The sequence below is a fragment of the Microtus oregoni genome, unplaced genomic scaffold (assembly GCF_018167655.1).
Source record: "Microtus oregoni isolate MIOR12 unplaced genomic scaffold, Mior012 000002F_ref0000024, whole genome shotgun sequence".
Taxonomy (NCBI): domain Eukaryota; kingdom Metazoa; phylum Chordata; class Mammalia; order Rodentia; family Cricetidae; genus Microtus; species Microtus oregoni.
This window is the reverse complement of record NW_024543061.1, coordinates 73,658,880-73,681,951: the sequence shown is the minus strand read 5'-3', so window position 1 is coordinate 73,681,951 and position 23,072 is coordinate 73,658,880. Positions and strand designations below refer to the sequence as shown.

Here is a 23,072-nt window from a genome sequence, read left to right as displayed (position 1 = left end):
CCTGATCTCTCAAAACTGGAGTCCCAGGCATTTGTGGGGCGCCTCTCTATTCTATGCGTTCTGGGATCTGAACTCCATTTAATATGACTGCTCAGTAGGTGCTCTTACTGCTGACTCATCTCTAGCCTGCCATGCCTTTTTCTTTTTAAAATTTAATAAAGCTTTATTATATCAACCAAAGAGTGATAGATGAAGACATCCAACATTGAGCTTTGGCCTCTAAACATATGCACACATGCACATGTATGTGTCGGCATGAATCAGCAGCATATACATGTGCACAAACATGCTCAGCTTCCTCACTCCCATGTAGTTATATTTCTTATGTGATGTCAACATTTTCAGCATGTAGACTTAGTGAGGCTTTATTTAAAAACAAAGTTCTGGTTGTCTGGGTGCACCTTTCTGTGGGTGACATCATAGCACTCAGAATGCAGAGGGATTGAATCTCTGAATTTGAGGCAACAGAGAGGTAACATGGCTTCACTGTCTATGCAGGGATGAGCAGAGGTAACATGCCATCACTGTATGTGCAGGGGTGAGCAGAGGTAACATGCCATCACTGTGTGTGCGGGGTGAGCAGGAAGGTAACATGGCTTCACTGTATGTGCAGGGGTGAGCAGAGGTAACATGGCATCACTATATGTGCAGGGATGAGCAAGGAGGTAACATGGTATCACTGTCTCTATGCAGGGGTGAGCAGGGAGGTAACATGGTATATCATAGGATTTGAAAGTAGAAACGCTCCAAAAGAACATCAGCTCTGAGGGACAGTAGGATGTGGCACATAGTACGTTTGGCAGGTGGATTACTGAATTCAAGGCCAGCTTGGTCTATAGAACCGAGTTACAAGGACTATCAGGGCTAAACAGAGACCTTGCTCAAACTCCTCTATATCCCCCAAAAATGATTGACAGGAAATATGGAACAATGGCTGCTCGTTGAAATATCTGACAAGTGTTGTGTGTCCATGGGAAGGACAGGTGGAATTAGGAATTTAACCCCAGTGAACTCTTTGAAAATGGTAAGACCAGGGTTCTTACTCAGGTTAGGGCCACATTGAAAGGAAAGAAATTGCCTGGGAGAACTGTTTCACAGTTGTACAGAAAGGCACGCTGGAACAGGGAGAAATGAAGGGAGGAGAGAAGAGTTTTCAAGAAGGGGACACCCAGTGGCTCCCAGAAGCTAAACTTTGAACATCATAGGAACAAGGGGGATGTGTTTTGTGAAGCTAAAACTACCTTAAATATTGCTTTCTTTTTAAAAGTTCAGAGAAAATATTTTGATAAAGGAGAATCAGAAAAGAATCAGATGAAGTACCGTTTAAAGTTACTGCAAAGGAAGAAAGAATAAGGAACAGAACACACACATACACACACAGCATTCCAGAAAACTTCAACACAGAAGAGAGGGCAAACCTTTGTTTAAATATGACCAAAAGTTAATGTGAAATCAATATAACTTGTAAAGGAAAATGATACAAGAAAAGTTCTGAAATTAGATTACTAAAACTTAGAAAAATTTGTAAGTGGAAGAAAAATCATTTTAGGTAAAGGAAAAACAAACAACTGAAGAACAAAAAAAAATCTACCTTAAATGATCAGTGACGTAAGAAAGTTTGATAGAAATTAAAAGGAGGAAAAATGTAATCTTATAGATCTTGATAGGACATTTAATAGAGACTTTCCAAGTGTCTCAATAACACTGAAAGACTTTCAGGAAGATGTTGAAAAAAATTGAAATAAAAGCAGAAAGAAATTTCTGTATCTGAAATGAACAATTCTTGAAGTGAAAAAATCACTAGGGAATTTAAAGGCAGCTGCCTTTAAATTTGAACAAAAACAAAAGCAACAAAACAAAACAGAAACAAAACAAACAGGAAACTTGAGGTGATAGGGCAAGGAACAGCATCAAGTGGAGGACTAGAAAAAACAAAACTGTGAGAGGGAATGGCAGTGTGGGAGCTCATTGGGTGGACTAGTGTGTTCAACGTCTAGATTCCAGAGGAAAAGAGGAGAAATCTCTGAAGAAACCATTGCTGGAAACCATCAGATCTGAAGAAAGACAGGAGTGCCAGTGTTTGAGAAGCTGTTGAACTTCGTGCAAGAGGAACATAGCATGAGACAAATTATAAGCACATTTAGAAAAGCCAAAGATACATAATGTTAAAAGTAAAAAGAGAGGTGACTTGCTATGTACAAGGGAACTTGATTAGAGAATAGGCAGAATTCTTAAAGAAACAATGTAGACCAAAAGGCAGTTGGCCAGTTTTCAAAGGGCCAAAAGAAAAAAAAAAAAAAAGTAAACTTGGAATCCTATACCCATCAAAACTTCAAAAGTGAGTAAGAAAGTGAAACATTCCCAAATAAACGAAAGCTGGAAGGATCTTTCCATATAACAATTTTTCTTTGGGCAAACAAACCATTAGGGCACAACAGACTGGGAAACCTGCTACACTAGTCCTCCTGAAGCTTGATGATTAGGATGTAGGAAATGTTCTTTGTACTTGGCTTTTGCATGGACTTTCCATAGTGCTTTGTTCATTTTTCTTGTCTGAGCCATGTCTTCTCATTCTCTGTCTGCAGCCTCCTGAGCTCTTGCTAGTTTCTCATATTTATTTAATTTTTCCTGCTGAGGTCTCTGATTTAGTGTTACCTGGTTTCACCAGATTATTTTTTCCAGATCTTATTGGTTTATTTATTACCCTATTATGTCTTAACCTATTTTAAAAACAAAATCATCGATAATTGAGATTGCTTGTATTGGTGTATATTTACAAATTTATGGATTTTTTATATATACATATATATATACACACACACACATGTATATAATACAGGATTGGAAAAATAACCTTTATATTTTTATGTTTCTAAATCTTTATAAAGAATGCATATTCCTTTTATAATCAGGAGAAAAATAACAACAGGGGAAAAAGAATTCAGGTATCAGAATTTGCTGTGGTTTTGGTTCCTTTGTGTGTTTCCTCTCATTTCTAATACTAACTTTCCTTCTGGCCAATCTATAATCTTTTGGGGCCCAATTTTTAGCTTAGATTTTCCTTATGAGACCCAGTTAGATATTATTTTGAAATATTCTGTCAATCAAAAATTTCTTATGCGGGGGGGGGGGGGCGGAGGGGGGGGGAAGGCACATGCCATTGTTGGCATTTAGAGGTCAGGAATTAAGAGTCAATTCCTGGGGGGGGGAGTGGTACACGCCTTTATTCCCAGGTGGATCTCTGTGAGTTCAAGGCCAGCGTGGTCTATAAGAACTAGTTCCAGGACAGCTAGAGCTGTTACACGGAGAAATCCTGTCTCAAAAAACAAACAAACAAAAACCAAGCAATAGTCAATTCCTTCTTACTACCAAGCGGGCCCTTCTCATCAGGACTTGGCAGCAAGTGCCCTTACCTGTTGAGCCATCATGATGGTCCCCATTCTGTCAGTTTTAACAATAGTTTATTCATTAGTTCTGTTACTAAATTCTTTCTTAATATAGATAAGATTTCATCGTTGGACATATGATTTAAGAATATTTCTGTCATTACAGCTTGTGTCTCCATTTTCTTGATGGCATATTTTGAAACAAATAGTAAAGTTTTTATTATAAGGAATTTATCAGTGCTTTTTCTTTTTGTGTTTTATTTTTGTTTTTCAAGACAGAGTTTCTGTGTGTAGCTTTGGAACGCGTACTGGAACTCACTCTGTAGACCAGGCCAGCCTTGAACTCAAAGAGATCTACCTATTTCTGCCCCCAAGTGCTGGGATTAAAGCACCTGGCTAATTGCTTTGCTCTTGTTAAATTGCTTTTGGTGGTCCTAGTAACCTTTGTCTGACAAGAAGTGATAAATATTTTCTTCTATCATAAATATTTTCTTCTATGAGAGAAACTCCCAAGAGTTTTATTATTATAATGCTTACGTTTAAATCAGATGTATGATCCATTTTGATTTGCTTGTGTAGGTTAGCTCTTGAATTCCTTTATAAAATATATCCCTGATAGTATTTTAAATGGATAACTTGAAAAGGAATTCAGTGTTATATATTTATGTATTACAGTATAAGTATTTTACTCATAGTGTTGGAGATTGAGACCAGGGCCTCACTACGCACTATGGGCTGGGGGTTTTAATCTAGGCCCTCATGCCTGCTGGGCAATGCAGTACCCCTGAACTGCATATCCTTTGCCCTTTAGGCTATTATTTGTTTTTAAAGAAATTCATTAATTTTTAAGGAATGTTATTATTTATGTGTGTGGGGAGATCAGAGGACAACTTTTGGGAATCAGTTCTCCCCTTTTATTTTTATGTGAGCTGTGGGACCAAACTCGGGCTGCCAGGCTTGCCTAGGAAGGACCCTTACCCATTGAGCCATCTTGTCAGCCCTTCTTTATTTTTGTGGTGCTCAGTATTGAAACAAGAACCTCATACATGTCAGGCAAATACATTTATTCCTAGTCATTATTTTTAGTAGCAAAATTAGAACAGTTATTTTTCATTACTTAGCATATAGAAGTACAAAATATTTTTGTTGATGAATCATTTAATCTTACAATCTTGTTGAATTCACTAGGTTTGGGAAGATTGGTTTTAAAAAAACTACATATTCTGTATACATAGTTATTTCATCTGGTGAGTGTTCTTTTGCTTGGTCACATTAGCTACATCCTCTGATACAGTGTAGAGTAGAGACATCTTTTGCTCCTCCAGGATAGGCATTTATTGTCAGATTAGCAGAATGTTAGGCGCAGATTTTTTTGTAAAATGCTTTTTTCAGGTGAAGGAAGTTTTCTTTTATTCTTAGTTTATTGACTTCATTTTAAATCATGAATGATTATGGATCTTGCCTATTTATTTTATATCTATAGAAATAGTTGGTTGTGTTTTTTAAAAAAATAAGCATTGTAAATGGCTCTTTTAATTGTTAAACCAAGCTTGTATTTCTTGGATGAATTCACCTTAGTGATGATTTTAATTCTTTTTATATGTTCTGTTGAGGATTTTTATGTCCTTATTCTTGAAGGATATTAGTATATATTTGTTTTTTTCTGGTATCTTTGTGATATTGTTACTTTAGAACCAGCTTCTAAGAATGAGTTGGGAAATGTCTTCTTTACCTTTATTCTCCCAGAGTGTGTTACCAAATATTTCTGTCGTCTGCCCATCTATTTTTCTTATTTATTTGTTTGTTTGCTTGCTTGCTTAAGTGTCTGGTAGATTTAATCTGTGATGCTGTATGGGCCTGGCTATTTCTTAGGGATACTGTAACTGGCTGAGTTTGTTTATGCATCTCTGTTGTCTTCCTCCATAAATTTTTATTAGTAATTGGTTTCTTTCTAAGAATGTTTCCATTTCCTATAAGTTGACTAATTTGTTGGCACAAAGTTGTTTATAGTTGCTCCTTGTAATACATTTTTTGATTTTTTTTTTTAAAAAGTATGATGTTTTTCAGTTATGATGTTCAGTTTTAGTTTATACCTTTGTTTTTTCTTTGCCAATATAGCTACAGGTTGCATTTTCATTAATCTTTCAAAGAATCAACTTTCTATGTTATATCTTTCCATACTTCTTTTTGCCTTAGTGTACTCTTCCTTTTCCAGTGTCTTCAGGCTGAGGCGGGTTGAAAGGAGGTTAATTTGCCATCTATCTCCTAGTTAAGGCATTTGTAGTCTATAAATTTACCTCCTTTGATGGATGCTCATAAATTTGTATGCATTGTACTTGTGTTTTATTTTAGCTCAGTATTTAACCAATCTTGTGATTTCTTCCTTAGCTAGTTTTTTTTATTTTTTTTTTATTTTGAGCTGGTTCTCATTCTGTATGATTGCCTACATAGGCCACAGATTTGTGGTAATATTTCTGCCTCAACCTCTGAAGTGTTAGGATTATAGCTATGAGCTGCCTGCTTCGTGACACAATGCTTATGTAGAAGAAAATGCGGAAGAATTTAGAAAATGAAAAATTGAGAAAGAAATTTAATTTCTCAGTTCTTTATCCATTTTTATTTCTTTTATAAAAGATTTATTTATGTCTGAGTGTTTTGCCTGAATGTGTATGTGCATTGTGTGTGCTTGGTGCCTATGGAAGTCAGAGAGGGCAATTGATCCCTAGGACTAGGATGGTTGTGAACCAATAAGGGGTTCTGGAAACTGAACCCAGGTCCTTTGTAAGAGCAGTAAGTGCTCTTAACTGGTGAGCCATCTCTTCAACCCTGGTTTTTAGTTTCTTGATGAATTCCAATTTGGACAGAAAAAAATACTTTGTATAGCTGTAGCATTTATTGATGGATGGGCCTGGAGTACTGGGTTATAAACCTGTGTCACTTCACCAAGCAAAGGCATGCATTAGTATGGATGCTTATATTTTAGTCGTGGAGAGTGAACACAGGCCCTTATGAGTGTTAGTGAGTGCTCTGTTTCTGAGCCACGTCCCCTGAGATTTAGTTTTTTAATGAGCTGGCATGTATAGTTGAAATGTAACAGTGGTAGAGAGAGCCCTTGCCAGTGTTTGCATGCCCTGAATTCAATTCCCAGGTCTACAAGAAAAATAAGGAAATGAAAGGAGAAAATTGATGATTTAGGTCAACTAGTCAGTATGATGTTCTAAATTATAAATCAGTTGCCTTCCTCTTATGCTCAGTTTTTAATTTTTAAAATAAAATATGTCTTGAATTTGCAATACTTTAAGTCAGGACTGGTTCATGTGTCGCAGATACTGTTTCCACAATCCCACAGTTGTCCTTGCCAGAGACCATGAAGTCACCCTATGAATGCAAAGTTGAACTGTTCTTCAGTAGCTTATGTATTCATGCCTGTCTCACCTCCTTCCCCAAGGCTGAGTATTGGAAAACACAGTTTATGAAAATATCCAAGTATTTATTGCCTTAAATGTTTGTTTGACTGAAATCATAATTTATTCATTTTGTTGAGAGCACTTACTAATTGAACAGCTCTGACACTGCAAAGTGCTGTGTCTTGAGGGCTGGATCTTTCTTTTTATGCAATAGTTTTGTTTGTGAAACTCTAGTTTTGTATTATTGTGCCAATGGTTAGCTGTCTGAATTGAGAGGTTTAGTTATTGTAAAATAAAAACAAATAAAATAGCTTAGATAATAATTTTCTAGAGCTAGACTGAGTGCTGTCTGTCACTTTAGCATCATGTGTATGTTTTCAGTTGTAGTTACTAAAATCATAATGTTGAAAAGCAGGCTCAAGCTCTTTGTTCTTACACATTAAGAGGGACAGACCTCTTGTCTTAAATCTACTTCCTGGTGCCAACTGTTAACCCCTGGGGTTTTCCTCGTTGCTTATTTTTTTTTCCTGCTGATGTTAATTACATGAAAGAATAGAAAATGTGAGTCTAGAGGTAGTTGCTGAGAAGGGAGACGGACAGCAACCTTAAAATTTGGGCTTCTCTGTCCTGTGATTTAGTTGGCCTGCTGCCAAGCCAAGACTGACCATTCTGAATGTTTGGTTAGGGTTTTTGACAACTTGAAAACATATGTGAATTTTTTTCATACATGGATTTAACCTACAGATATGTCTTCCTTAGTATGTGTATGTGTTGACTCTCTTTCTTGCTGAATGATGATGATGTCATAAAAGAAAATTTTAGAAGTTTGAGTTTTTCTTTTTGTGTTAATAGGCAGGCAGTGGTTAAAGGTTCCCTTCCACATCCTTTTGCCTTGACGTTATTTGAGGACACACTGTACTGGACTGACTGGAATACACATTCTATTTTGGCTTGCAACAAGTATACTGGCGAGGGTCTGCGTGAAATCCATTCTAACATCTTCTCTCCCATGGATATACATGCTTTCAGCCAACAGAGGCAGCCAAATGGTAAGTGATCTGGATTTTGAAATTCCAGGTTGGAAGAGCTCTGCAGCGGTCTGATGTCTGGCTTTAGTGAGGCCCTGGCGGGGAAGAGGGGCATATCCAAATGCAGTGGAGGACTGAAAGGGAAGAGCATACAAACAATTCAGGTTATTACACCAGTCTAAACCTTGTTGCGTGATACCTTTTACCACATAATGTCTTGTCTTTTATTTGGGGCTGGGATAATAGAAGTGGCAAACAGAAATGAACAAAAAATTAAGAATGCTAAGTTTATAAATAAATGCATTTCATAATGTTGAAAAGCAGGCTCAAGCTCTTTGTTCTTACACATTAAGAGGGACAGACCTCTTGTCTTAAATCTACTTCCTGGTTCATATTTTTTTACTGTTCCGATGTGTTCATGTGAGTGTGCTAAAAAGGATACTGATTGAATAGGAAGCCTCTCAACTCAGCTAATGAGTTCCAGCACCTAAGTGTGCTGAATAAACCACCTGCTTGAGCATTCATCTGCATTCCTCCTCTTCCTCTATGTGTTTCTCTCTCTAACTTCGCTTCTGGTTTTGGTTACCCTTTACAAAGACATGGGGCTGTGTCTGCTGACAGTGACCCCTTGTAGGAGAGGCATGGATTTGGATTTTATGAGAGAATGGTAAATGTTTGGGACTTGTCTGTAAATAAATGTCTGCTGTGTGTCTGAGTATATTTCAAATAGTTTTCCATAGCCAACAAGGAAGAGTGCTTGGATTTTGAGTTGTTTGATACTAGTTCTTTCCAGTTAGGGGGATTTAATCAAATATTGAATGAGTTACATTGGAGTTTGATGACTGAGATCATAAAAGCATTTTAAAATAGATGTGTTAACCTATGTAAAAATAAAATGTTTATGTAGTCCTTTGTGAACTTTGTATTCTCATGATTAGTCCTCAGAAAGTCTCCAAACCTTGTTTTAAATGACATAGTTGATCCTTTGTTTTACTGGCTTGAGAATGTTAGTTATTTTTGATGATTTATGTTTATGTCTTATGTTGTATTGCTCTCTATCTTTTTTTTTTCTTTCAAGGTCTTTGAGGATGCTCTCTATTCTATATTGATATTTCCATGAATGTTATTTGAATATATCCATTTCTACAGTGTTCATAGCTTGGCTTTTTTTTTTGGGGGGGGGGGTTCTGTCTCTTTCTTATTCTTGCTTTCTCTCTCTTTTTTGCAGTGCTACAGACTGACTCTAGGTTTTGTACATTCTAGACAACTACTCAAAACATTAAACTACAACTCAGACTGTTAAAAAATTAAAATAAGAATGGAAACAGGTTCCCACATATCTTACCCTGCCCTCCCCCCAGTCCCACTGTGACTGACCTTGAGCTCTAGTTCCCAGTGGGGGATTTGGGGTGTGTGTCATTGTGCCTGTCTTTCTGTGTTCCACGTTCCCTCCTTTAATCTATTGAATTTGTCTTTTTCATCTTGTTCATTCCAAAGGATGGCTTTCCAAAATTCTAGTTGTATTTCTTGGCTTTCATACCCTCTGCCACAGCATGTTCCCATTCTTGATGTTCTCCCGGTCTACAGAAATCTTAGCCTCTATTTAACAGTGTTCTCCTTACTGCTTCCCAGTGCCTGGTTTCTAAGTTTTTATTCTGAAGGCTTTTTACCACACCCAAAATGTTCAGAATGACCCCTCCTGTCCTTCAGGTTGCCTGCTGGGCCTCCTGCATTCTGTGAAGATTTTCCTCCCAGCTTTTTAAACACTTAGATTAATTCCTCATTGATTGTCCAACCTCTTTTAGTTGAAATGTGCAATATAATATTTAGCTTCCTTGTTTTCTTTCCATTTCCATAGTTTATTATTTTAACTCACTAATAAGTTTATAAGTTCCATTAGGGCAAAGACCTTCTGCTTTTCTTCTTAGTTACTTCTCTTTGGATTAAAAAACCCACTAAGTTTTTACTAATTAATTCCTTTCCTTACAGATGGTTGGTAGTTAAGCACCTGGAGGAAATTTGGTAGTCATTTTGGTTTATCACAGTTGCTCATGTTATGGTTGTTAACCTTTGTGTATCCAGAGTGAGTGAGGTCATCCCTAATCATTGGTATTAATCAGTGTGATTTATATTTGACAGCTACAAATCCATGTGGAATTGATAATGGTGGTTGTTCCCACTTGTGTTTGATGTCTCCAATCAAGCCTTTTTATCAGTGTGCTTGTCCAACTGGGGTCAAGCTTCTGGAGAATGGAAAAACCTGCAAAGATGGTAAGATCGTTATTATTCAAGTGAGAAAAAAAAATCCTGAGAGCAGTTGGATTCTGTATGAACAACTTTGTATTTCTTTTGTAAACTCTAGCGTTGGCAGTGCTTTGGGAGACTAGTCACTCAGGTGGCTGCTAGCAGAGGTGGTTTATGTTTTGTGGCATCTTTTTATGTTATTTATTTAGTACTTAAGAAACATTGTGTTTTTGGAAAAAACAAATTGACAAACAGGTACTGTTTCTCTTGGCAAATTTCATAGCCACTGAAATCACAATCTCATAATACTTAGGTAACACCAGTAAATAAAAAAGAACTGAATGAAAATTATTAAACTTTTATTGATGAAGAATAAAATGGAATAGGTAAGTTTTCTATTAAGCTATTGAAAGATATTTTTGAGTGCTCTATAATGACAAAGAAGTACCTTAAGAAAAAGTTCCTCATTGTACTATTAAAGTAACTTTATTTCTTTAACTCAGCCGGTCCTCTTGTCCTTTTCTTCTCACTCTTATTAATTCTCTATAGATAGAGGACATGTTGGAGAAGGGCACAGGCTTAGGACATTGCAAGGGGCTTTTAGTTTGGGAGAACACCAGCACTTTTTGTCTTAATGAGGATGTTATTCTTCATTCTTACTCCTGTGGGTCACCATTCTCTGGCAACAAGCAGAATCTGGTAAGAAAATTGTTATATGTGGAGTGGCTTCTTTATCTTCCTCAGAAAGCCTGGCGCCTTTCTTCCAGAGCATGTTAGAGAGCTCCTGGCAAGGAGGTCAGCGAGTCAGTGAGATGGAATTGAGTCAATTTAGTGGATGTTTATTATGAGTTGGCGTTGATAAATTATCCTCATAGTCAAAGGTGAAGCTGGCTGACTCTTGTCAGATGGTTTCCATGGTAAACAGTGATTCGGTTTCAACTTAAACAAAAGGGTTTTGTAGCATTGCTTTTCTGTTTGAAAATGTACCTTGACGTTGAAAATGAGGATTTATTTCAGCACTGGAAGTTTGTCCTCTCCTTCGCAGTGGTGTACATGTACATGTTTAACCAGTTCTGAGTTCCAGGTGCACATTTAGCACCTAATAGTCTGAAGTTCTATATTGTTTTGATCACCTTGCTCAAATTAATAGTTCTGTGAATTCTTTGTAAGGTTTGATCTGTCTTTGTCAGTTAGCATGGGCAGTGAGTGTGCAGCATCGTTCCCGCTGTGCCTGCAGTTTCCGTTTGTGTTTCATCCTCTCCGGTTTAGCGTTCATGCACAGTCGGCCCTCCACTCAGACAGCTGATGCTGAAATTGGTCTCTTCTCTTCTTGCTTTTGCAGCTATGATTCCAAATTCATATTTAAATTTATATGCTAGTATTTCTTTACACAAATTTTAGCTGGGATTTTTTTTTCTCCTTGCTCATTCAGTTGACAGTTTACATATTATTTTTATTAGTCCTTAGATGATTATTTTGCTGGTGTTTTACTTGAACATTAAAACAAACAAAAATATTAAGCTTAATATTTTTATTTTTAATTATGTTTTCATTGGATCCTATGTAAGAATTTCAGAAATTTGCCAGGTGGTGATGGCGCATGCACTCGGGAGGCAGAGGCAGGCTGATCGCTGAGTTCAAGGCCAGCCTGGTTTATAAGAGCTGGTTTCAGGACAGCCAGAACTATTACACAGAGAAACCCTGTCTTGAAAAACTTTAAAAAAAATTTTTTTGATTTATAACTCTGTCTTTATTTTTAATGATATATTAGCTGATGATACTTACTGAATACTTTATGATTAGTACCTTCCGGAATATTATATTTATCCTTAAATTTTATATTTAGCTGAATCTAGGTTTACAGTGACTGTTTCTTCTCAGTTTGTTTCCCTACTTGAACCAGATTTTATTGGCTCAAATACTCTTAACCACTGTTGCACTTCTTAAGTTCCCTTCTCCACAGCTTCCCTTGTCCGCAGGGCTGTTGGATATTGCTCTGTGTTTCTTTAACAGAGAGACAGTTTATGTGCCGTAACATTCTTCTGTTTCAGGATTCAGTTTTTAACATTTTGTCCTAGTTTTTTTATCATTGTGTGCACACATGTTACGAGCACACCTTTGCATGCCTATGTCTGTTCATGTGTACAGGTGTACACGGGCCAGAGAACAAATTCAAGTGTCACTTTCCAGGTGCCTCCCCCTTTTTTCCCTTTGGAGGTAGGTCTCTGGCATGGAATTTGCCAAATGCCCTGTTCCCTGTGAGACACAGGGATCTACCTATCTTTGCCTTTCTCCCAGGAGTGCTCGTGCATTGCCACCATGGCTGGCTTTTGTCTGTGGGCTGAGGGGGTGAGACTTGGGTCTTTATGGTTATAAGGCAAGCAGTCCACACCCCCAACCCTTCTGGACCTCTAAAACATGTTTCTTGAAAAAAGGCTCTGGAGTCTACAAATTTCTTCCTCCATTACTGCTTAGCTATGAGAAATGAAATGATGATTGATTACTTTTGCATACCTTTATCCAGCGGTTATCCAGTAAATCAGCAAGTGTGGATTGCAGCTTGATTTGGAGAGTTAGCCATTAAGGAGTTTGCACTGACTTCTGTTTCACAGAATCACATTTTAGTTCTACTCTAGGGAGAGCAGAATAAACTCAGTTAATTCCAATTCCTGAGGACTTCTACGTGCTTTATATAGACTGGTTAAACTTTGCCTGTGACAGTCAAATGATTGCTTGGTCTTACTTTGTTGTTTTAGGTGCCACTGAACTATTGCTCCTTGCCCGACGGACAGACTTGAGGCGCATTTCTTTGGATACACCAGATTTTACTGACATTGTCCTGCAGTTGGAAGACATCCGGCATGCCATCGCCATAGACTATGACCCTGTAGAAGGCTATATCTACTGGACTGATGATGAAGTGAGGGCCATCCGTCGTTCCTTCATAGATGGATCTGGTAGTCAGTTTGTGGTCACTGCCCAGATTGTCCATCCTGATGGTATTGCTGTTGACTGGGTTGCAAGAAACCTGTACTGGACAGACACTGGCACTGATCGGATAGAGGTGACAAGGCTCAATGGGACCATGAGGAAGATTCTGATTTCAGAGGACTTAGAGGAGCCCCGGGCTATTGTGCTAGATCCCATGGTTGGGTAAGAAGCACCTATATTAGTAATCAGTCCCCTCCCTTCCCCTCCCCTCTCCTCCCCTCCCCTCCCCTCTCCTCCCCTCCTTCCACATTGAATGATGATAATGTAATATATGGAATGGGTTTCACTTTTAGTATTATACTTTCAGCTCATTTTTTATGTGCTTCTATAGGTACATGTATTGGACTGACTGGGGAGAAACCCCGAAAATCGAGCGAGCTGCTCTGGATGGTTCTGACCGAGTAGTTCTTGTTAACACTTCTCTTGGTTGGCCCAATGGCTTAGCTCTGGATTATGATGAAGGCACAATATACTGGGGAGATGCCAAAACAGACAAAATTGAGGTTTGTTTGTTTCTGTCGTTTTAAAAAATAATTGAGACCATTGTTAAAATGATTTCTGGGTGAGTAGGAGTTTGATTCATAGTCTCTCAACAGTCATCTGGGATTCCAGGATATTATTCCCAGAAGTCTTCCTCAGTTCACAGTTCTAGGGATAATGGATGTGTTCCACCTAATCCTAGCACCTCTGAGTTGTATTGATATAGGAAATGTGTGTTCCAGTGTTTCTGGTCTTAACAGCTTTTGTAAATGATTTTCTTTATTTTGGGTAAAGCAGCTACCTGAGTTTCCTAGAACCAGTTTCCATAAACCAAAATTCTATAAGACCCATACAAGAAAACAATATCTATCTTATCTGTCTACCTACCTACCTATCTACCTGTATAGATATTGTGTGTGTATGTAACTTTTTGTTGTTTTTTGTTTGGAATTGGCAGTGGAATATTCAGTTTGTTACATAAAAACAAAAATTTTGTTTGTTTATTGAGATATGGTTTCACTGCATAGATCAGGCTAGTCTCAGACTCATGATTTCTTGTGTTAGCTTCCCAAGTGCTGGGATTGCAGGCATGTGCCAACCATACCATGTTAAAAGAAGTTTTAAATTGATTTGTGGACTGTATAGTAGAAATAGTTAACCAAATCCTGGGGGAAAAAAGATTTGCCAAGTGATAGAATAAAGTTTGTGGGAGATAGAATTATGGTGAAAATAATCAGTAGTAAGTATTTTATCAGAATGTTTTGTAAATGGCACACCCTTGATACTGAGTGTGGATTGTGTGGATTAGGTTGTCCTTTTGGGGATTTGTGGCTTTTGTATAAGGAATGGCTTTGGCAAAAAAAAATTTTATAGTTAGCCCCTTGCACATACCTTACGGTATGGAGTTTGGACTGTGGGACAGTTATTTTAGAGAGGGGATTCTGAGGAGTGCCAGGGATACTCAGGGAATAATGAATTAAAGGGCCTTCCTTCCAGAATGGAAACTTGAAATTGAAGAAACCCATTAATACATCACCAGTCACAAATATTAGAAATTACATTTTTTTTCCCCTTACAGCTGGTTTCCATTAACAGAAAGTTTTGTATGGCCTAACTGTAATGTTTCTCCTTGGCTAGAGTTTCAGTGCTCCACCCCCCCCATCCCAGTCCAAATTAGTATTTGGATCTTCAGCAGCTGGAGGGGAGTACTAGTATGCCAGAGGTGATAGATTCGTGTTTCAGACAGATTGCTAGCTTTGTTTGCTTGGCCGTCTATCACTCTCCCTACATGAAGATGTTAGGAAAACAGCTAAATGCTCATGGATCTTAGAGGAAGTCCTGAGATTTTACACAGGGGGAAAATTGCTTGATTTATTATCACCTTTTAAAAGATTTTTCTATTTGGTTTTGTCTTTTTTAGTTTATTGTGATTGACATGGAAAGAAAGGTATTCTTACTGAGAATATAGTATCCTCTTTCCCACTTTCAGGTATATTATTTTAGACACATAAATTTAGTCAGTCACAAGTAGTTGAGGGGCCTTCAAATAGAGAAATGAAAATTTATTCATAAAGTGAGTACATCATAATTGATTAAAAAGAATTTATTGTGTAGATGATGGAATTGTTTGTCCCTTTTCCTTCACTACTTCTTTGTCCCTATGGTATTATTTGTCCCCTTGCTTAACATGCACAAGGCTTTGGTTTCTAGCACAGAGATGCTAGTTGTTTGCCTTTCCCTCAAGAAGGGATGTGTGTGTGTCTGTCTGTGCAATCCATCCCCCCCCCTCCCCCCCCGCCCCGACAGTGATAAATTTACTCTCAGGGAACTACAGAAAGGCTTCCTCTTTTTGCTCTGGAAATTTTGATGTGCTTTCACAAGTTAGATGTTGATGCTCTTGCCCTTTCTTTTCAGACACATCTAGAACACAACAGCTACTCCTATTTATTCTGCTGCCTTCTTCCTTCCTTTCCTTTTTTTTTGTCTTTCTCAAGCTTTGTTGTCCTGGGCTGCAGTGATAGTACTAGTACCTTAGCCTCAGAGGGTTGGGACTAAAGTGTGTCACTACATCTTCCTTCTTAATCCCCCTAACCCCCCACTTTAATGTGTAAAGTTGTCGATGGATAGCAGACTGAGCTGTAAAAGCACAGCACTTCATCTTGTGTAATCTGAGGAGGAAAAGCGTCCATTTTCTATCCTGAGACTTGCTGTCATTATGGAAGCCTATGCCCCCAGCATTTCCATCTCTCTGTACTTGGCAGTAGGCAGATAATATTAAACTTGAAAAAATTGAGGAAGGTGTGTAATTTTAAAATTTAAATGATAGATTTTTGCTATATAGCAGAAGTTTCTGGGTGCTTTTCTGACCATAGTATGGATGATAAGGTCCCTCTAATCCTTTTCTTTCAAGAAAACTTCCCAGCTTTGTCATACTGAGGGGTGGGGCTGCTCACTCCTGGGACTGTAAGGGAATATCAGACTATGGTAGCCCTGTTTGCTTCTGAAGACCAAATATTTCTGGTACACTTGAGAAGAAAAGATAGTTATCTGGTAAATCATCCTGTAGCACAGTAATTTTTTGTGTTGTGAGTGGAGGACAAAGAAGTATTCAGAATGCGCAGGCCTTGGCTCCCTCAGTGGGTAGGGCTTGGAGCTACTTCTCTTTCTGTTGAAATGGCAGGTGCTGGTTGTGTTGAGTTGACTAAGAATTCAGAGAAATGAAGGAAAGCATGGAAACTCTAACTCAGACGAGATTCTTTCTTACAGAGCTGTAGAAGGGTAGGCTAGATTTTCTTGTCACTTAGAATTGGCGTCTACAGATAGAGGCAGGACACAATGTTGTTAATGATGTCATGACACTTAGAATTGGCATCTACAGATAGAAGCAGGGCACAATGTTGTTAATGATGTCATGACACTTAGAATTGGCGTCTACAGATACAGGCAGGACACAATGTTGTTAATGATGTCACTTAAAGAAAACTGGCGCCATACTTCTTCCATATAAAGATGTGTAGGTGAGGATAGTCTCCCTTAGCTCAGCAGCTGCTGTGGCTGTGTAGCTGTGGGTGGTGTTTAAAGGTGCAAGCTGGTACTTGTCCTGCTGTTTCTGCAGTGCATGGGAATGCTGCCGTCATTTTGTGGGCAGACATTCGATAGCGTTTATGCTTTGTTCCTTAGGTTCCCAGTCTTTACTATAGTGTTTTATGGCTTCTTGTATTAGCAGAAAGAAGTTTCAGTTTTTCTGGTAAGGGAGATTTCAAAAATCTTTATTTCTCTTTTATATGACCTTATAGTTATAGGAAAACGATTATATTTTTGACAACATTCATGTTTTTGGTCAGGTGTCACTGCCCCAAACATGGTTTGTACCTAGCACCTGCAATACTGCTTACTAATAGCAAAGACCTGTCATTGATGCTTTAAAGCAATCCTTGTTTAGTTTAAAATTAAGAAAGTACTGTTATCCCCCACTCCTTTTTTTAGTCTGGCCTCAAACTCATTTTTCTGCCTTGGTCTCCTCCCATCCCTTGGGAGACTACGAGAGTACATCACCCTATCCAGTTATGTTGTGTGTTCTTGAGGATGCTTTCTTGTTGTATATTTATTTAATTAAAAAAATAAATTTTCATCATTCTTTTATCAAAATAATAATAATATAACTAAAATTTCTTCACAGTTTTTACTGGGCTTTTTATTTGTCCCCTCTGCTAGTTCTGAGCTTATACTCAGAGTGTAACAGCACTTGGTAGTTACAGCTAAAAAGATCTTGTCTTTTTGAACACATGTAGATTTGTTATAAATCTCTTACTGTAAGGTCCTTTACTTTGATAATACAGTAGAATCTGTAGGTTGTGTAGTCCAGATCTGATTATATGTGGCACTGTTTTGGTAAAAGGCGAAAGATTTATACGATCTGAAGAGAAACCAGAGTGTGGCACTGTTTTGGGAGAGACAGGCGGAGATTATTAGAGCCTTCCGTACCAAGTAGTTTAGAATAAAGAGGTATTATTGTCTCTGTTGAAAACTTGGCAGTTGGTGAATGTTCTGTTTCATATTCTGAACCTGAAATTGCTGGGCTACATTTTCCTCTGATGACAACTTCCTCTGTTTTATCAATACCCTTATAAGGAAAATTCTTTTACAAGTATTCAGATTTATTTTTAAAGGAATTTCTTTGTCTTGCATTTCTAGCCTACATAATGTGAAATTCTGTCAGAATACCCATAGTTCTGTTTATACTGCTTTTCTTTGTTGTTGATTTCTAAGATTAATAATTATAACAATATAATTATGTTTTATAAAGAGAAAGCTATTGATTTTATATGCCAAGTGTCAACAAATCCTTCCTTTTGAGTTTTTGCCAGTTTATAACTTCATTATTTAGAGCTCCTTAGAATTGATTATTCTTTCAGTTTGAGACATCTTTGAGATTAGTGTGTTTAAATTCCTGCATCTTTGCCTGTTTGTACTTCTTCACCACACGGTGTGTATGTTTGGTTTTTCGAGATAGGGTTTCTCTGTGGCTTTGGAGCCTGTCTTGGAACTAGCTCTGTAGACCAGGCTGGTCTCGAACTCACAGAGATCCGTCTGCCTCTGCCTCCCAAGTGCTGGGATTAAAGGCGTGCGCCACCATCGCCCGGCTCGGTGTGTATGTTTGTGAACTTATGTTTTCCTTCATATCTTCCTGACATCTAATCACAGGAGGAGGATTGATAAACTCTGTCATTAGATTCTTCAAGCAATGTCCTTTAGGGGATATATAGGGATTTGTGAACTCCTATTGAATATTTGTTGATTTAACAGTTGAGGAAATGTTACTTCATGTGTTATAACCTACAGAAGCCAGAACATTTCGTCAACCACTCCGTTGTCTCATTGTGCACTCAGTCTGTACTCAAGTATATAAAGAGCCCCAGTGATAGGTGTAATGGCACTCTCCTGAACTGTCACAGCAAATCTTGTATTCACAAAGTTAGGACTTTGGACAGTTTCACTTCGACAGTTTCAGAATAATCTAATGCAGCTTGGTGCACAACGTTTTTAGGAGCCTGTTGATAGACCATTTTAAAAAACGTTCTGCTGTCTTGATTTTTGTATCTTGTGTTTAATATAAAACCATTTAATAAGTATAGTGATGTTTTTAGTTTCATTCCTATTCTTTTTAAAGTAGTTTATTTCTGGATTGTGGGCATAGCTCAATGGTATAGTACTTGCCTAGTATGTACTAGACTCTGAGCCACTGGCCACTTTCAATTACCTAAATAATTTTATTCCTAGGGCTTTGGACTCCCAGGGGAAAGGGGTACTGGTTTTACTATCATACTTTTTTTTTCTTTTTTAAAGTACATATGAGTGCTCTGAATGCTGCATCCCAGAAGAGGCCATCAGATCCCATTGTAGATATTTGTGAGCCAACATGTGGTGGCTGGAAATTGAACTTTAGAAGAACAACCAGCACTCTTATATGCTGAACCATGTCTCCAGCCCCTAGGACCTCCAGTGCTTTTAAACGTTGAGCCATTTCTCCAGCCCCTAACTTACTTTCTTACAAGACAGAGTGTGCCTTCATGTAGTGATGAGGCGAGCAGGCCTGCTTTTCGTCCTGCCCTGCTCCTGCATGGCTAGCTTTATACCCGAAATAACAGCATGGAAACTGTATTCATTTAAACACTGCCTGGCCCATTAGTTTCAGCCTTATTGGCTAACTCTCACATCTTAACCCATTTCTAATAATCTGTGTAGCACCACGAGGTGGTGGCTTATTGGGAAAGATTCAGCCTGCATCCATCTTGGAAAGGAGAGCTATGGTGTCTGCCTCACTGCCTTCTTTCTCCCAGCATTCTGTTCTGTCTACTCTACCTATCTAAATCCTGCCCTATCAAAAAGCCAAGGCAGTTTCTTCATTAACCAATGAAAGTAACACATAGACAGATGACCCTCCTCCATCACCTTCAAGTTTACACCAGCGTTTTGCAGTGAAGACTCACAACCTCAAATCACTTTACAATACAGACCCTTATTGTCATCTTTTATCTTTATATTTAAGTGAGTGACCTTAGATAATTTACATGACTTTAGTGTTTGTATTTTAGCCAATAAAACCCCTTGAACAAAATAACAGATAAGGTTTTTTTTTAGGTGTAATATTTCTGATGTTTACTGTCTTAACTGTCTCTTAGGTTAAGAAAGAGAATTTACTTTGCCTTGGGAATATTTCTAAAAGGAATTTGGAAGACAGATGGCATATACTTTAGGTTTTTATTTGCTGCATTTAATCACTGTTAACATAAAGAAGTTTGTTGGGCACTTCAGCTCTTTAGTAACTCGGGTGTTCTGAAGGGATCTTCCAGGCTAAGCTGTCCACCTTCTCTTGGGGAGGTATGACCAGATGTCATTCTCTCCAGATAGTAGGCCAGGGACAGACTGAGGAAACGATTTCTTTCAAGTCTAACTTGATGAGCCTGTGAGCTTAACCTGGGCTACTTACAGAAACATGGTTGAGGAATCACCTATGGGAACATGGGTAGCTTATAGGCAACATACCAAAGAAGAGTCTCTGCCAAAATGATTACCAACCACTTAACGTATTCTTGGGGTGGAATTGGGACAACTCATGTACCCTATTTCCTTGAGTGCCTTATTAACTCACGATTCCTTCCTTAATTGCCTAGTGAGAGCCCCCCATAGCCTAGCAAGCCCCTCCCACCCATGGAATGTTAATGAGGATCTCCTGTGGGTAATCATAGCTGCTCTGATTCATGACTGCAATGGCCATGTCATGCCCAGAGGAGAGAATTTTACAGCTCCTGTATATAGTCTGTTCCATTATTAACAAATAGTAGATTAAATGTTTGAAGCTGTTGTTTGTTGCTTGCCAAATACATTAATTCTTTTAAACTAATAGAGTCTGTGTAGGGGTTGAAGATTTTGTTTTTCTTTTTTTTTTTGACATGGAAACCTACTGTAGTTTTAAAAGGTCATTGATATTTTGTTTTTACTGTCTTTACAAGGATTGGAAAGGGTAGGTGAGAAAGTAATGGCAGAGGATCACTGCTTGGAAGCTTTTTGAGAACGAGTTTGCTGAAGACTGAGTAGTTAACAGATGTACGAGTTTTGACTTCTTACATCAACTTATAGTTATCAACTATTTAAAGATTTCATCTCTGTTCATTTTGAAAGTTCTTTGTGATGGGGAATAAAAAGGATTCTTCAGCTTGCCCCCTTCCCACTATTTTATTTTAAATGTGGTATATAATACAAAAGTTTACACTTGCAGAGTGTGATAATGCAAACTTAAAGGGCTGGGAATGTAGCTCAAGGGTAGAACACTTAGCCTGTGTGTGCCTCTGCTTCCAACCTCCAGGAGCACACCACCAGCACATGCAAATCTGTCATTTATGTGTTAGATTAATTGTTGAACTAACACCGATAACTTGGCTTTGATACTCACTTGGTAAAGATCTGTATTACCACCTCTGTGTTTTAGCTACTATGTTAGAGTTTTAAAAGTAAATCATTCTATGTTGTCTGGGTTACTTTTCTATTATGCTAATAACATACCATGAGCAAGGCAACTTATAGGAGGAAGGAGCCTTAGAGTTGCAGAAATATTAGAGCCTATCAATGTCTTGAGGAGCAGGCAGCAGGCAGGCATGATGCTGGAGCAGCAACAGCTTCCAGCTGTGGACCAAGTATTCAAATGTCCAGTAGGGGACATCTCATTCATGCCACCTCAAAAATTTCACTAGCTTCTAGGTAGTGAAATATGTGCTTCCTGGGTTTTCAGGGTTCTGCTTTTGAACCAAAGGAAGCTGCTTTTAGGTCTCAAAAAAAATCAGCCATTACTTGTTTCTAAAAAATGTCCTTACACCAGAAATTTTGTTCTTTTTGTTCCAGTCTCCTCTCTGAAAATTTAGAAATATTAGTTGTTTTTTGTTCAGTTAGTCTTTTATTTGCTCAAGGAGAAGAATGGAACTTGCCCCCTACTCCTAGCATAGTTTTTGTTTTGTATGCTGTGCTCGACTGCCTCAGTTTTGAATAGTTTCAGACTTGAAATAGTTTTCATGACCGTGTTACATGATCCTAGTGCAGTAGTCACCACCAGGAGGTTAACCTAGTGGGGCTTTTGTGATATCTGTATTGAATTCTCCGGGAGGGAAGGGCATGCTCCACTCCTACCAGTTCAGCCTGCTCTGTACATGTGTGCACTCATAGATGCTGCAAGAGTCTTTCAAGACCGTTTCACTGTTCATGAATTGTTCCCAGATTCTAGTTGACTTTTGGTCCCCTTTTATATGCCTCATTTTTTAAGTTGTAAAAGCATGGACAACAGACATTATCGTAACATTTTTTTAATTTTATTTATTTATTAAAAATTTCCACCTCCTCCCATTTCCCTCCCCCTTCCCTCACTCCCACTCCCCTTCCTTCTCCAGTCCAAAAAGCAGTCAGGATTCCCTGCCCTGTGGGAAGTCCAAGGTCCTCCCCACTTTATCCAGGTCTAGGAAGGTGAACATCCAAACAGACTAGGCTCCCACAAAGCCAGTACATGCAGTAGGACCAAAATCAGATGGTGACCCCCAACCATAACATTATCTTGTTGTCACTTGATAACTGTAATTTTGCTACTTGTTATGTATCATGATGTAAATATCTGATATGCAGGATATATAGACGACTTCCAATGGGGTGGCGACCCACAGGTTGGGAAGCACTGATTTAGAGCATAACTTAAGTGTACAGTGTGCAACCTTGTAGCATCACTGTTCTAGCCGTTCTGCTTGTCATGTGTTCCCTCAACATGTCTGGTCATGCGAAGTTACATAGGAGCAGTTTGGGCAGTTCCCTGGCAGCATTCCAGGATTTCACGGGTAAGTCTGTCTTGACATTAATTAGCTGATGAAGCTGCCGAAAAACTGGACGTGATGTCTATAGGAAGTTTGCCATTACCTAGTCTTTGTGCACATTGTGTTATGGTTAGCCCACATTTATTGCCTGCTGTAGCCTATGTTCTCAGTGTGGTTAGCAGGATTTGGGAATGCCTCAGAATGTTATACCTCATCCCACAGTGTGGTGGTAGACTGCCTCTAGTTCAGATTTGGAGTTAGATTTTAGAAATGACAGAAGTATAATTTCAATTTAGCTAATTAAACTGGTCTGAGGTAATGCAATGAAACACTCTTAAGAGTTGCCAGATATAATTAATGATGACTTAGTTTTTAAAGTATAAAAGTTATCTTTTGGAATCACCTAAATTTTTTTCATTTGTTCTGGATTCAGATACAAATGAGCTTTTACTGTGATTTGCTTTATTTTAAATGTGTAAAGGGCTTAAAATCATATGTAAAAATCTAATACTTCATCCAAAGCTGTTGTTTTTTTTGGCTATTAGAACTTGACAGTGTTTTTCCTGGAGACCAGCAGCTTGTCCCTCTGGCATGCTGCTTCTGCCCACCACAAGGGCAGCATGGCTGATCCAGCATCATTGTTCCCTAATAGGAATGTCACCTCTGCAGAAGGAAATGGGGTAGAGT

At 38.3% G+C, this 23,072-nt stretch overlaps 1 protein-coding gene across 1 annotated transcript in view; it reads left to right on the top strand.

Annotated features, from left to right (window-relative positions):
* The window catches only part of Lrp6 (LDL receptor related protein 6), a 131,215-nt gene that overhangs the window by 51,308 nt on the left and 56,835 nt on the right, over window positions 1–23,072 (top strand). The window contains exons 4-7 of the mRNA XM_041632490.1: window positions 7,646–7,842; window positions 9,961–10,092; window positions 12,822–13,218; window positions 13,388–13,559. Of these exons, the coding sequence (XP_041488424.1) occupies window positions 7,646–7,842; window positions 9,961–10,092; window positions 12,822–13,218; window positions 13,388–13,559 (898 nt within the window). The remainder of the gene's footprint in view (window positions 1–7,645; window positions 7,843–9,960; window positions 10,093–12,821; window positions 13,219–13,387; window positions 13,560–23,072) is intronic.